At 34.8% G+C, this 16,795-nt stretch overlaps 1 protein-coding gene across 1 annotated transcript in view; it reads left to right on the forward strand.

Annotated features, from left to right (window-relative positions):
* Window positions 1–16,795, forward strand: part of USH2A (usherin) — a 686,930-nt gene that overhangs the window by 561,795 nt on the left and 108,340 nt on the right. Inside the window, exons 56-57 of the mRNA XM_055333895.1 lie at window positions 6,274–6,457; window positions 7,403–7,560. Of these exons, the coding sequence (XP_055189870.1) occupies window positions 6,274–6,457; window positions 7,403–7,560 (342 nt within the window). The remainder of the gene's footprint in view (window positions 1–6,273; window positions 6,458–7,402; window positions 7,561–16,795) is intronic.

The following is a 16,795-nucleotide window of genomic DNA, read 5'->3' on the forward strand; positions in this document are numbered from 1 at the left end:
AAACTAACATTGTATGTTAATCATACATCAATTCAAAAAAAAATGAACAGAATACTCAAGTTAATCTGAAGAGGGAGAGATTATAACCATCATGAAAATCAAAAAATATTTGTTAGAGCAGGTGAGTTCTGAGATGGACCATGAAGAACAAGGATTTTGACAAACTCGAGAAGAGATACAGAATTAAACACAGACCATCACCCGGGAAGGCAGATTGGGAAGGTCTATTAAATGTAAAATGTTAATTTTCTATGACACAGCAGTTTTACATTCACTATCTATGCCAGAAAATCCCGCTTCCACAAATGTACAGGAAGACAGGTACCAGGATGTTTACTGAAGCATTTTTGTTTGTTTATTTAATGGAAAAATATTGGAAGCCATTTAAATAGCTACGCATAGGGGAATTGCTAAATAAACTCAGGCATATTCATATTATGAAATTCCATGCCTCAGTTTCAAAGAATGAGACAATCTAAACATATGAAGAGGAAATTCAGAACTACATTAATCCATAGTATCTTTTATATATAAAAATACAGAAAATCATACTCATTTCTATAGATAAATAAAAATTTAGAAAAGATTCTGGAAGCATACACACATCACAAAGGTTACCAGTGGGTTGGGAACTGGGGTCGGTGTTATCATTTACTTTTAGGAGAAAGATAGACTGAGAAGCTTGGGATAGTGATCAACTAATTATTTTGCTCATCTTTATTTTCTGCCTGTTTTCAATGTAGGGGAAACAGAGGCATACATGAGTTTCTCAACAGAACTATAATGTTAATTACCATTGGAGAGTCCTGAAGTGCTTGTCCATTACTCTTCTAATGAAAGGGATTGTTGTACCTCAGAATATTAGACCTGAACTTCCTACCAGTAAATGGGGAATAAAATGGAAAGTTCCACATATGGGGCATATGGCTCCTCACCAGGATTTCACTAATGATGTTTTCTATATAAAGAATGTTTCATGTCAAAAAGCTTAGTGTTCCTTTGAAAGGAAGAAACCAGCAGTGGATTTTTTGGAAAGGTAAACTATCAAATGGATACTTTGATGATAATGGATAATTTCTAAAGGATCTATCAACCAGTTTTGGCTGCAACTCAAACATGGTAAAATAACAGGGTCTCTTGCTTCAGTGTACTCATCAAATCCATATATTTAAATTCTTAGAAAATATGCATCTTGTTTCCTACTTTTCCCAACAAAATTTCTTGAAAGAGCTCAGATTTCATGACTTAAAGATTATAGCTTTCAACAACACAGGGGAGTGTGAGATGAGAAATGTTTTACCTGATTTCTTTTTTTAACTTTACACACCTTTCCTTTAACCCAAATAACTGTGCAGAGGAATAATAAACCAAATGGGCTTTCCTCTGCAGAACAAACATGGATTTAGAATCCATTTTCTGGCTGCATCAGTGCCATTTGTGAATAACTTGTATGTAAAATAAATGTAGACCGAGTACTTAAATTGGGGGGGGGGGGTGCAGGAGAACAAATCAACAGCAACTTTAAGTTCTGTTGTTATACCGTAAAGTGGAAATAAGCATATTGTATCATGTTAAATTAATAACCCAAATATAACTAATTACAAAATCCCTATTTGAGTGAACCCGACATAGTTTGAAGGTCTAATACTTGAGTGTCCTAAGCAGATAGGGGGAAAATTAAAAGATTAAAAGAAACACTGGTTCATAGTCCCCGAGCTCTTTTCTCTCATTTCTCTTTCATTTTCAATCAAAAAAAAAAAAAGAGCTAATGTACATTACTACCTCATTGATAAGTTGGACATGATTTTCTACAATTTTATCCATACAGAAAACTGTGTACCTTTAGTCAAATAGGAAGAGTTCAAGTTGGATTTTTGTTCTCTCTTTTTAGAATTACTGCTATACCAGCAAGCTCTAATTAATTTTAGAGTTCAGTCATGCAAAATTGCAGGCATGCTTACCTCCAGCATTGATAACGTGGGGGGGTTGGGGGGGAGAGGAAAAGAAGATGAATCTTTCTCAATTGCATTCCAGATCTCTCTTCCTCTGACCTTTTTTAAACTGTTGATGTTCCTTTAGATTCCACCTCTATGCACTTGTAACTCCACAGGATCCCTTTGAATTCTCAAGCACAAGCTTCCAGAGTCCTCTGTTCCCACAAAGCCTGCACTTACAGATTTAAGGCCTTTGTATCCTCCAGTCTATAGATGTTTTTATTTGGGTGTTTTGTAAATACTTCAACCTCAGTATTCAATACTTAAAATCTCTCTCCTCACTTCCTAGCTTATTTTTCTAACTTTTTCCCTCCAAGTACCATCATCCATCTCATCAAACCAAAATGGTCCTTCTTAATGCATCTCTCTCTTTTCTTTTTTTAGGTTGTAATGTGCAGTTCTTCATAAAATCTTATTAACTTTAAATCTTAAGGATTTTTTTTTAATGTGTCCTTCCTTTCCATCCCTTCTGGCATTGCCTTAGTTCAGACACCTATAACTTCTCATAATTAGTCTTCCTGCCTCCTGTCATTTCTCCTCTATCTCATATTCCCATTTCAATTCTTTTCCCCCTTGTGCCAAAATAGACTGACTTCATATTAGTCACCTTCATAAAATCCCACATCCTTCCAGGAAAAAAAAATCCATATCTTCTTAGTAAAGCAAAATAGATTCCTCAAATTTTAACCTCTGCCTATCTATTAAGTCTTTGGGTCTTGCCTGCATGCCATCCAAAGCACCACTCATGCTGAGGTACTTGGAATTCTTCTACACTTTCCTGTTTTTCAGAGACTTGGTGTGGGTTCCCCTGAGTTTAGATCTCTTTCCTACAGTCTCACTAAGCTAACCCATTTTTTTTTTAAATTTGGTCATGTCTCCACTTCCTAGCACCACTTTTGCTTCCCATCCATCCCCATGTTACTCCCAGTCTGTGTTGATACCCTTCCTAAGTGCTCCAAAGCACTATGCTTCCTAAGGCATTTAATAAACTGGATTATAAATTTTTATTTGTTCATCTTTATTCACCATAATACTATGAACTCCTTGAAAGGTAAAGACCATATGTCTTTATCCCCACATCCACAGTGCCTGATGCAGAAAATGATACGAAACTGGGTGGAATGTTGGATAAGTTTACAAATAACAATAGTCCAAAAGTCAAGGCATCCATGATATCAGCTGATACAAAACTGGGTACCCATACTAGCTTCTAAAAGAAAGCCAGTCCACAATAATGTTGGAATTTTTGGATTTGAATGAAGATTTGTAGAGAAATGAGAAGTGGGTAATATTGCAGGACACTCAAAACATTTAAAACAAATCTAGTAGACATGCTCTTTTTTTGGTGCTATTATTGCAAAAGACCTACTACCAAGGTTTCCTTCTGACCTTTCCTTCTTATTGCTTTCAGCTAGTTTACCTGCTCCCTGCCTCCCCTTTGAGATGATTTCCCTCATGACTATCCATTTCCTTCTTTGACCTATCTCAACTCTGCCCTTCTAGTATATAGAATAGGTTTTTTTCTGATGCCATCTGAGACTCAGGCTGACAGAAGGAAGCAGATTCTCTACTTGGGACTCATTAAGACATTTCACCAAAAGTGGATCTTATTCTATCAAAGATTTCTTGCAACCTCAAAGATAATGGTGTCTCCATACCATTATACAAGTAAAACCATAGCAGCTTTTCCAGATTTCAATTTCCATTTATTTCCAACCCAGTGGATACAGGGTTGTTGCCAACGCAACCAGAACTTTCACCAGCTTGTATAAATATGAAACTCAATTTTTATTTAAAACACGAAGCAAACCCAAGATCTTGATTCATGTTATTTCATTAAATCCTCTCTATCCACAGGCTGCACTGACTAATTCAAAGTGGAAACTAAGCAAAGGCCTTTCTAGCACCTTGGTGATTTTTTATACATCCTTCAAACTGAAAAAGATAGGACTGCAGGAAGCATATTATGAACTAAAACTTTTACCTCATCTCTTAAACTGACAAATTAATATCATGTTAGAATCAGAACTCTAGTTAATTGGTTCACTCATCCAGCAGCTATTGGCAGAGAAACCCAGATATAAATGTATACTATCACTTGTGGATTTAGCCAAGTATCTATTTCAAAACAAAATGAACAGCTTTCTTCCTAGATATCAGTTGTTCCTTAGAAAATCAGCAAGTTTGAACTGTATTAAGATCTATCTTGATTCTTTCAGGATGTTGCTAAATAAATTGCATTTGAATGTCCTGAAAATTGTTCTTTTAAAAATGTCGAATTCTTATCCTTTACTGAATAACTTACACCAGAGATAACAATCAACCAAAAACTATTGATTACAGGGGAACCTAATACTGCATGAGTTTTTAAAAGCTGGAAAAGAGAGTTACAGTGTCTATTCAGAGCATACCTAGATGACAACATGAAATGGTAGGATTGATCTTCCTCATTGCCTCAGTTCACCATCAATATGTTTGTACATCTGTAAGAGTACTCGAATGTTTGACCTTGAATGACAGTTGTTTATCTATTTTAACTTTTATGCAGAAAAGTAAACTCCTCATAGGAACGAGCCATATCTTACATTTACATTCTCTGGAACTGGGTATATTTATAGTAAGTTTATTTATTTATTCATTATCAGTTAGACATTGTATTATATATCCATAAAATACATTGACAAATAAGACAGAGAAAGTTCTTACCCTCATGAAGCTAACTTAATACTGAAGCAGGAGAAAAAGCAGACTATGCAGCAAAAACAACATAGAAATAATGATCATATTTCATTTCAAGAAACAAATGATTATGATTATGATGTTATGAGTGTTAAGAGGAAAATAGAAAAGGACATAGGATAAAGGAAAAACTAGGTTAAAATTACTTTAGATAAGGTTAAAGTTATCATTAGAGAAGGTTAGTCAAATGAGACCTCCCTGATAAGATGATATTCATATAGGTCATTGAACTATGAGAGTAAATTGCAAAAATGTTGTGTTGTCATAAGCAAAAGGTTCCAGGCAGAAGGAAGGGAAGTGCAAAAGCCCAGAGGTGAGAAAGAACTAGAAGCATTCTGGGGATAGAAAGTGGTCTGGTGTGGATAGAGCTGGGTGAGCCAGAATTAGAAAAAAAATGTAAGATTATTCAGGTTATTATAAGGAATTGGAATTATATGAATAATTTCCAAAGGGTTTTATATTTGACAAAGATTACAAAGACTGATGTATATAGTTTATATATTTTTATAAAGATTATATGGAATAGAGAAGGGCAATATTTAAGACTCAGAGACCAGTTAAGAGGCTATGATAGAAGTTCGTGAGAGAGAAGAACATAGCTTGGATCAGAAGAGGTGGCAGTAAAGGTATAGGGAACTATATACATTCAGGGTAGAACCAGTAGTAGGCTTTAATGACATTACATTTGGAGGTAAAAAAAAATGGGAGCCTCAAGAATAATTCTGTGTTTTGACCAAGAAAATGAATAGATGGACAAAATGGCGAGATGAATAGATTGTAACAGAAGAATCAAGAGCTCTATTTTGGATGTTTTAAGTTTTTCTTGCATAGTCATCCAAATGGAGGTGTCAAGTTGACAGTTGGGTTTATGAGTCTGAAGTTCAAGGGAGAATTTTAGTCTAGAGATATGCATTTGGGAGTGTTCAACATAGAGATGATATTTAAAACTAAGACTAAATGAAGATCATCTAGGAAGTGAGTGTTGGAAAAGAAGAAAAAAAAAGGAAGAATGAGTGAAGGAAAGGGCCTAAATATCTGAGTCACATTTTTTAGATCCACTAGGGGAAAAGGAGCAAGTAAATAAGAGAAAAGAGGAAAAGAAGCACAGCACATGTGTCAGAGAGGCAACATATGCTATTCACTGAGTTTGATAATTCAGGTAAATACTACATTATGATTACTTCCACATATTCCAAATAAATAGGCATCAAAGTTTAAAATTCCTGGATTGTCCTTCAGGCCTTGATTAAACTCAGAATAACAACCAAGACAGAGAAATTTTCTACCACTCAATTGTCTAATATTCACTTTCTAAAGACAAATCAGAAATAAAGTAACCAAAGCATTAAAAAATACATTTCTACTCAACTGTATATTTTACCTCCAAAGCAAGGAATATTTACTTTTGTTGTTTCACCATGAGATTTTTTTTTTAACAACAGATAAAAATATCATAGTATGTGAGGTGATGGTATGACTTTTGATAAGGTGTATATTTTATTCTAACAATAAAACCTCATTGTGTTATTTTTTTTGCCAGGAGTTTGGGTGACACCTCGACACATTATCATCAATTCTACAACAGTGGAATTATATTGGAATCCGCCAGAAAAGCCCAATGGCATCATTTCTCAGTATCAATTGAGTCGTAACGGAACCTTGGTTTTCCTGGGTGGCAGTGAGGAGCAGAATTTCACTGATAAAAACCTGGAGCCCAATAGCAGGTAAACTAAAAGAAAACTTTACCAATCATATAGGTAGAATTTTAAATTTTTCAGGGCTGGAAAGAATGCATGCATTTCTAAATGAAACAATATTAAATTAATTGGCTAATTAATCTCCTCGTTCATTAGCCATTCCATACCTATGAGATCTTCTAAATCATTTCAGATGTTGAAGACTCAAATACTAACTCAATTCTTTAGTCTTCAGAGTATGTGACATTTTTTAAAAATGTAAATAGCCTTCTATGTGAAATAAGAGCATGAGAACTTTCAAGTATATAAAATACACAAAGTATTAAACATTAAAAATTATCAAATTATCTTCAAAAATGCATTCTTAAGTTAGCAATAAAAAAGATTTAAAGCATTTTGTTTTACATCAACTAATTTTTCTTCTAATGTAATGTTTTCTCTGCTTGCTACACTATATATAGGCATGAGTGGTTTTAGAGGAAAAAAGTTCCACATATTTGCAGTTCATTCCAATTCATATCTCAGCAGAAACAAAATATATCTTAGATCAACAGATGTTTTACTGCAGAGAGTAGAGATCAATTCAGTTTTATTGTAGAGAGTAGCAGATCAATTTAGAAACATCTTCCTCTAAACATATTTCCCTGAACTCCAACCCATTTAAAAATGGAGAAGATTAATTTGAATCCTTCACAACCTATTGGCACACTCTAAGACTTTCCTGAAATCTTTAGGAAAGTTAATAATTACTAGGGGGTTAAAAATAAAGTGGGAAGGGGCATAAACAGTGACAATCTAGGGAAAATGATGATTGTTCTGGAAAAACTCAAGTCAACAGTGATGTTCTGGACTGCGAGCAGAAAATTTGCAATTTGTCATGAATTTGAGACTAAACAATGGAAAGCAAAGCCAGCAATCATTGTTCAGGTTTCTTGTGCATTGTCTTATCACAATCCTTTCTTTTTAATATAGATACATTTATAAATTGGAAGCTACAAGTGGAGGTGGCAGCAGTCCTAGTGATGATTACATTGTACAAACACCTATGCTGACTCCAGAAGAAATCCAGCCTCCATATAATATCACAGTAATTGGACCTTATTCCATATTTGTAGCTTGGACCCCACCAGGTAAACAAATAAAATGTGTGAGTGTATGTGCATGTGCGCACATGTGTATATTTGTATGTAAAACATTTCAGAGGAAGTTAATTGGAGATAAGGATGGAAATGTGAATTTAGTAAATCAGAAGGACATAACTCATTTCCTGGATAAACATGAATAAAATAATCCAAATTCCTGAGGAATCCAATTTCTGAGTCTATACATATATAAGATTATGCATACATATATATAGATACAGATGTAGATATGTAGATAAAGATCTACAGATACCTAGATATATACTTTTCTTTCAAAGAAATACTTTCCTTCAAGTACCAAAATCTGTCTTCTTATTCTTATTTATCCAAGTAGTTATATAGATCTGAATGACCTCAAACTTTCATTCTACAGGACTCCCTAAATTGAATCACTGATGTTGCATAATTCAGCCTTTATTATAGCAGGGATTAAGGAATTCAGAAAGAAAACAGTCTATTCTATCCATGTTCCTTGGGTTGTGGCCAGTTATGGTGGTTGAATTCTGTCTCTCTAAGCCATATAAGCTCCATTGTACCATTTAGTCACTAGTGAGTTGCTTTTATGGTTTAGTACATTATTATGATGCAAGCATCTTCCTCAGTTTCACATCTAATTGCAGTAACACCACGGAGTAAGGATTAAAGTAAAATCTCTGCTCTTTTAACATAAGGAAAGTATGGAAATGTGTGAAGGTGCTAAATTCACTTCAAAATATGTGATTTTATCTCTGATATCTAGTCTTTAGATAAAATTGACATAAATTTCTTTTATTTCCTTTAGAATAAGTTTAGCTACCTCAACATGCATTAGAAATAGTTGGTTAGGGATCCCTGGGTGGCGCAGCGGTTTGGCGCCTGCCTTTGGCCCAGGGCGCGATCCTGGAGATCCGGGATCGAATCCCACATCAGGCTCCCAGTGCATGGAGCCTGCTTCTCCCTCTGCCTGTGTCTCTGCCTCTCTTTCTCTCTCTCTGTGACTATCATAAATAAATAAAAAAAATTAAAAAATAATTGGTTAGCAGCCACGTTGGCCATCAGCAGATCCAGTCCATAAAATAATTAGCAAAGGTATATTTTTAATTTACTTGAACAATTATCTCTGTCAAAACAGGTAATATAGAAAAGGAAGGAAAACTTTTATATTTATTCTATGAGGCCAGCATTACCAAAAGCAGATTAAGTAACCATGAAAAAGAGAGTGATAGACCAATGTCTCTGATGAACATGGATGCAAAAATCCTCAACAAAATACTAGCAAACCAAATGCAACAATATATTTTTTAAAAAATCATTCACACAATCAAGTGGGGTTTATTCCTGGGTGGTTCAATATTCACAAATCAATCAACATGATATATCAATAGGAGATAGGATAAGAGTCATATGATCTTTTCAATAGATACAGTAAAAGCACATGAGAAAATACAACATCCATTCATGATAAAAACCCGCAACAAAGTAAATTTAGAGGAAACATATCTCAACATAATAATGGCTAAGAATGAAAAACCCATAGCAAACATCAAACTTAATGGAGAAAAACTGAGAGCTTTTCCCATAAGGTCAGGAACAAAACAAAGATGTCTGCTCACACCACATTTATTCAACATAGTACTGGAAGTCCTAGCAACAACAATCAGACAACAAAAAGAACTAAAAGGCATCCAAATTGGTAGGGAAGAAGTTAAACTTTTACTATTTGCAGATGACATGATAGTGTATACTGAAAACCTGAAAGACTCCACCAAAAACCTGTTAGAACTGATAAATGAATTCAGTAAAGTTGCAGGTTACAAAAATCTATGTATAGAAATCTGTTGGATTTCATTACACCAATAAGAAAGCAACAGAAATAGGAATTAAGAAAGCAATACCATTTACAGTTGCACCCAGAATAATAAGATACCTAGGAATAAACGTAACCAAAGAGGTGAAGGACCTGTACTCTGAAAGCTAAAACACTGATGAAAGAAATTGAAGATGACATGAAGAAATGAAGAAGCATTCCATGCCCACAGATTGTAAAAGCAGACATTGTTAAAATGTCTATACAACCCAAGCAATCTACACATTCAATGCAACCTCTCTCAAAATATCAACAATATTTTTTCACAAAACTAGAAAAATAAAAATCCTAAAATTTGTATGGAACTGCCAAAGACTCTGAATAGCCAAAGCAGTCTTGAAAAGGAAAAGCAAAGCCGGAAGCATACCAATTCCAGTCTTTAAGTTATATAACAAAGTTGCAGTAATCAAGACAGTATGGTACTGGCACATAGATGAATAGAACAGAATAGAAAACCCATGGAAACCCCCCACGTTATATGGTCAATTAATCTTCAACAAAGCAGGAAAGAATTTTCAATGGGAAAAAGACAGTCCCTTCAACATATAGTGTTGGGAAAACTGGACAGCAACATGGAAAGAATGAAACTAGACCATTGTCTTACACCATACAGAAAAATACATTCAAAATGCATGAAAGACCTAAATGTGAGACCTGGAATAATAAAAATCCTAGAAGCAATGTTTCTCTAACATTTGCGTAGCATCTTTTTTCTAGGTAGGTCCCTGAGGCAAGGGAAACAAAAGCAAAATCAACAAAACAAAAACAAAATGGGACTATATCAAAATAAAAAGCTTCTGCACAGTGAAGGAAACAATTACCCAAACTAAAAGGCAATCTACAGAATGGGAGAAGATACTTGCAAATGATATATCTGGTAGAAAGTTAGTATCCAAATTATATAAAGAACCTATAAAACTCAATACCCCAAAACCAAATAATTCAATTAAAAAAGGGGCAGAGATATGAATAAACATTTCTCCAAAGAGGACATTCGGATGACCGACAGACACATGAAAAGATGCTCTACATCACTTATCATCAGGGAAATGCAAATCAAAACTACAATGCAGTCATTACCTGACACCTGTTAGAGTGGCTAAAATCAAAAACACAAGAAACAACAGGTGATGAGGATGTGGAGAAAGGAGAACCCTCCTTACACTGCTGGTGGGAAGGCCAACTGGTGCAGCTGCTGGGGAAAACTGTATGGACGTTCCTCAAAAAGTTAAAAATAATAGAATTACCCTATGATCATGCAATCACACTACTGGGTATTCACCCAAAGAATAAAAAAGCATTAATTCAAAGGAATACATACATCCCTTAGGTGTTTATAGCAGCATTATTTACGTTGATCAAGATACGGAAGCAGCCCAAGTATCCATCAATTGATGAATGGATAAAGAAGATAAATACATGAATATTACTCATCCATAAAAAATAATGAAATCTTGCCATTTGCAATGACATGGATGGAGCTAGAGAGTATAATGCTAAGTGAAATGTCAGAGAGATACAAATACTGTATGATTTCACTCATATATAGAATTAAAAAACAAATGAACAAAATCAAAAAAAGGGAGACAAACCAAGAAATAGACTCTTAACTATAAACAATAAACTGTTGGTTACCAGAGGCTGAGGGGTTGGGGGAATGAGTTAAATAGGAGATGAGAATTAAGGAGTGCACCTGTCATAATGAGAACTGGGTGATGTATGGAATTCTTGAATCACTGTATAACACACCTGAAACTAATATAACAACATATATTAACTAACTGATATTAAAATAAAAACTCAACAAACAGGTAATAGAATCAAGAAGGTAACATAGAGGCCTAATATATAAAACTTAAGTTATCATAAACCAACATCCTTCTGATGCCATAATCTAAGATCAAAAACAAAACAAAACAAAAAAAGGTCTTTTTTTTAAAAAAAAAAAAAGATTTTATTTATTTACTTGACAGAAAGAGAGAGCACAGGCAGGGTGAGCTGCAGCCAAAGGGAGAGGGAGAAGCAGACTCCCCATTGAGCAGGGAGCCTGGCGGACATTGGGCTTGATTCTAGGACCTTGGGATCATGACCTGAGCCAAAGGCACCCACTGAGCCACACAGGCACCCCACAAAAGGGACTTAATTTGGTCAAACTCACAGGAGAAAAATTATCAAGAGCTTTATAAGTAAGAAAAATGTAAGCGTCTCCAAGTTAAATATAAATTATTCCACCACCTTTGTTTTAAAATGAATACACAACACATTAAATCAAACAAAGCAGAGGAATAATCACTAGTGCCAGCCTGTGTCATTAAATCCTTCAATCCTTATCACAGTGTTAGGAGCATAGACCTTTTTGAGCTCTATTCTTAATTTCAATAGAAGAAAACCCGTATCCTCTGCTGTGGAAAACATACAAACTTGCATATCGCCTTAAAAAACCAATTTCTATTCTCATGGAATAGCATTGCTATCTTGCCATCTTTTAGCATATTTCTCCTTGGCATCTTTATAGTACTGTGGTGCTTCTGTGCCATTAGGTAAAATGAGGCTGAAAAGAGCCAGTTTGAGACTGGATTTCAGCCTATTCACCAGAGATTTCTCAGACACAGACCAGGGTCTTCTACAATCCAATTTTTTTTTCTTTGACAAATTGTCAAAGAACAGTAAGAGAAAGTCCAAGATGATAAGCAAAACTGATGATTCCCTAGCCATGTGACCAAGAAGTTCCATGGCTTATCAAATCACATGTCATTTTAGCATTATTATATACGCAAATTGCCATTGCTAATCTGAAAACATCTTTCCTTTAAGACAGCAGATGTAAGATGAAAGACAAAACCAGGGTTCATATCCCCTTTGTGCCACCTGTTAGCTCACATAAACAAGTCAGCTTTTCTCCCCGAGTCTCTGTCCTGTGTGTCTGTAAAATAGAGATAATGCTAGTATGCACATTTGGGTTGTTGTAAAGATTAAATGAGGTAATTTATATAATTGGCATACATGGATTCTGTATAATATTCGATAAATAGTGATGATTAGTTTGGGAGAATCATATTTGCCTTCAAGTATTTATCTTTAAAATGTATTTGCCTCGGCATTTGCTAGGTCCCAAAGGCCCCTTTTCCAAATGATAAAACTTTGCACTGCAGGATTGCATTTGTAAATTTTTTAAAAATGTATTTATTAATGAGAGACACAGAGAGAGAGAGGCAGAGACATAGGCAGAGGGAGAAGCAGGCTCCATGCAGGGAGCCCAACATGGGACTCGATCCCGGGTCTCCAGGATCAGGCCCTGGGCCGAGGGCAGATGCTCAACCGCTAAGCCCTGGGGCTACCCCATTTGTAAATTTTTAAGACTTCTTTCGAATTTCCCAGCTCTTTGTCATGTTTTTCTTTGAGTTCAACACCACGTTTTTATGTTTGATGTGTAACATTTACACTTAGAAAAAGATCGTTGTGAAATAAAACACAACTTCTATTTTTTTAATGTAACTTTCACTCTTGTGAAAATTCTTGTAGAAATTGCTCACTCTAATGCAGCCTAGGGGGTATTGTAGAAATGCTTCACACACTAACTCTGACCACGTAACCAATGGTTAATAAATCTATAATATCCAGACCTGTCAATCTTTTAGTTTCAGATGCACAAAATCCATTACAGAAACCCTGTAATATATGGAAAGATTAAAATCTTAAATTAAACTTTTTTTCCTGGTGCCTAGAAGGATTTTGAACTCAGTAAACAGGCAGATGATTTTGACTTGTGTATAATCTACAGCTGATTTTATTAGAAAGTACCTCATGCTGTGTTTTGATTTGGATAATAAAAACATTTTTCTGTTCCTGAATAGTCACAAATATATATTTTAAACAGAAAGAAAACAAACTTGTTATAACCAGAGGTTGTTTTTTGCTAACAATCAGGAGCTTTCTAGGTATTCATCATACTCCCCTGCCATTACAAAATGATTACATCATAAAGCAGAGCTGAAAATTGGCCCAAACAATCCATACTTATAATTCCTAAACCTGAACAAGCATTAGAATCACCTGGAAAACTTTCACAAAGAGCGATTCTCTACCTCAAATTTACTGAATCAGAATCTCCTCTGGTGAAGTCAAGAAATCTAGATTTTTTTTTTTAAAGCTTCTCAGATGATTTCGATGTGTTCCAAATTTAGTAATCATGAATCACATACACCAAGCAAAAGTAGTCAATTAACAATATTTCTTTGAAAATATGAATCAAATCACTTTCTCTTGAATGTCCAAATCCAAAATAGTGGTTAAATTAAGTGGGTTTAGGGCAGCCCGGGTGCCTCAGCGGTTTAGCACCACCTTCAGCCCGGGGCCTCTGAGACCAGGGATCAAGTCCCACATCAGGCTCCCTGCATGGAGCCTGCTTCTCCCTCTGCCTGTGTCTCTCCTCTCTCTCTCTCTCTCTCTCTCTCTCTCTCTCTCTCTCTGTGTGTGTGTGTGTGTGTGTCTCATGAATAAATAAATAAAATCTTTAAAAAAAATTAAGTGGGTTTTTCTCCCATGTATTTTGTTTTGTGGTCAGTGTGAATTGAGAGACTTTACACAAGTAAGTTGTTGGGAGAAAAAAAAAATGTCTATGTGGTTGCTTGGCAACCGAAAATTACCTAGGCAATTAAGTGGGCTTTCAGTTTGTAAATTATTATTTCAATGATATCTATAAATTAATTCTTACTACATGTTTATAAATCCTACTGGAATTAATTCTTACTACATGTTTATAATTCCTACTGGAAAAGAAGTGAGGCCCAGGGAATATGTGAGAATATTCAGGGGAAGCATAATTGGAATACTATTGGCAAATATCATTTTATATGCATTAATATTACTTGTTTATATTTGACACTTGTTAAATTTCTAGTATATGCCAAACACTTTGATAAGCACTTTCTCTACTTTACTTGAATTACTACTCATATAAACCCTGGGTACAAGTCATATCATTACTGCCATATTAAGGTAAGAAATTTGACTCTCAGAGAAGGGATATAATATCCTCAAGGTTACACAACAGAGCCAAGATTCAAATTCAGGTCTGTTCTCTACTCTGCTTTATAAGAGCAATCTCTACGTGTCTTTTGCTTAACTCTTAGATCCAAATCAAGCTTTCTATTTATTACCCAACATCTTTCGGATTTGCAAAACAACTATGCTTTCTTAAATGGCAGCCCAGAGGGCCAAGAAACAGAGCTAGGTATTGGCGAATACCAAATGACTGTGGGAGAATGTTTTTTGTTGGGCATGCCAAGGCCAGAAGAATTAATTGTGGGAAACAGTGAGTCCCCTGTAGGGAAAATATCTACCTGACAATAGTTCTCTCCTGTGGCTTGAAAGACCTAGTAGCCAGAAGGCTTTGCCTATCCATCCAAAAGTCCAGAAAGAATAGACATGACTTAGTAAAACCAGATTCCAAGTGCAGAACGATTTTAATTAGGTGAGAGAGGGAGTCACTTCTCAAATATCCACACAAAGAATATTCAAGGACTATTTTAAAGCCTCAGTAGACATTCTCATATCTTCCAAGTAAACTCTGGTTCACTTTAGCTTATCATTACTTGATAAATGTCAGTAGTAAGATTAGCAAGACACTTCAAGCTCTAGAAAAATCAAGATTTCTACTCCTTTGCATATCATTTGTGCCTCCAAATCAGATGATGCACAAACAACATATCCTTTTAAAATGTTTGCTGAATTAATAGAAGAATAGTAGTAACTTTCTAAAGTGTATCATTTAGGCAAATATAAATAAAATTTGGATTTTCTGCTCCTTAAAATTATCCAAACACTTGATCTCCTATAGAAGCCTACCTCTCCCTCCACACTAACTCAATCCTAAACACACGGACACACAGGCATGTGCATACACACATACACACAAATACATATTTCTTCCTTAGAGACAACCAGGACACATACACATATTTTCCAGATATTATATGACATCTTAGGGATGCATATTTTTTTCACTTATTTTTGTATTTTGTATTTTGTAAGGAAATACTGGTTTCTAGGTGTTATGGGCTCCATCATTTAGTTTCCTTGCAACCTTGGGCAAGTTTTACAATGTCTCTGAACTTCAGGTTTCTCATCTGTGAAAGGGCTATTAAGGGCCTACCTTGCATTGCTGTTGTGTGAAGTCGGTGAGGCAGCATGGTAAACATTTAGTGGTCACTAATATTATTATTAACTGTGCTGGTTATTATTATTCAAGCTACAGACAGCAGCAAGCTTAGTTTATTCCTAAACATTCCTTTTCCCCCTTTTACCAGCTCTGAACCTCAGGTCAGGACTTGCATGTTCATATTAAATAGAGTGAAGGACATATGTTCAACTAATGGGTAAAAAAAAAAATCATAGAAAATGAAGAAGCAAATACTTTCTGGAATATAAATGGTTTACTCAGGATAAGAATAAAGATATTCCTGCCATTTCAGAATCCAAACACTCAAAATTATTTAAACTCTGAAGGCAATAACGAGTCTTTCTAATGTATCAAGGTGATGATATTTTGAACTGTTCTAGCCCTTTATCATGTTCTAATTAACAATGCCATTGCATTCAACACACTTTTCTCACTAAAGATGGTGAGTTATTTGGTAGTAGTACCAAACACTATTTGGCATAGTACCAAAACACTGGTGTGTGTCCATTCATATTTATCTCTTAGTCCATTAAAAAAACAATCAACGACAATTCTTCTACTGAGAAATCATTTCAATTAATATTGCTTAGGAATAAAATATATTGTTTAGGTATAAAAATGCTTTTTATTAACCCAGCTTTCGATTAAAGGGTACTTAGCCACGATATGGCCTATCTATAGACATTAGTTAGCTCATCAACTGCAGTGTATTAGATCAGATACTATTCATTTGAAGTCAAAATAGGTATTAAGCTTTTTAAAAAATGTATGCTGCATTAACTGGGATGATTCAACATTGATGATTCTCTCAATTTTCTTGTAAATGCAAAAACCAAGTGACGGTAGTGCTGAATTTCAGAAGAAAGTGTAAACCTCATTTCAATGATTTATGTTTTATTTAGCATAGTAATCTTTTTTCCTCTGTATTGAGGTATAATTGACAAATGAAATTATTATATATTTAGAGTACAATGTGATGATTTGACATGTAAAATTGTGAAAGAATTTCCACCATTGAATTAGTTATTGCCAACATCATCTCACATATCTATTTTATGTCTTTTTGGTGAGAACACAAGTTCTACTCTCTTAGCAAATTTCTTTCTTTCTTTTTTTTTAAAAAAAAATTTTTATTTTTGTTCAATATGCCAACATATAGAATAATACCCAGTGCTCATCCCGTCAAGTGCCCACCT

Source organism: Nyctereutes procyonoides, unplaced genomic scaffold (genome assembly GCF_905146905.1).
Source record: "Nyctereutes procyonoides isolate TBG_1078 unplaced genomic scaffold, NYPRO_anot_genome, whole genome shotgun sequence".
In the NCBI taxonomy this organism is placed as follows: Eukaryota; Metazoa; Chordata; class Mammalia; order Carnivora; family Canidae; genus Nyctereutes; species Nyctereutes procyonoides.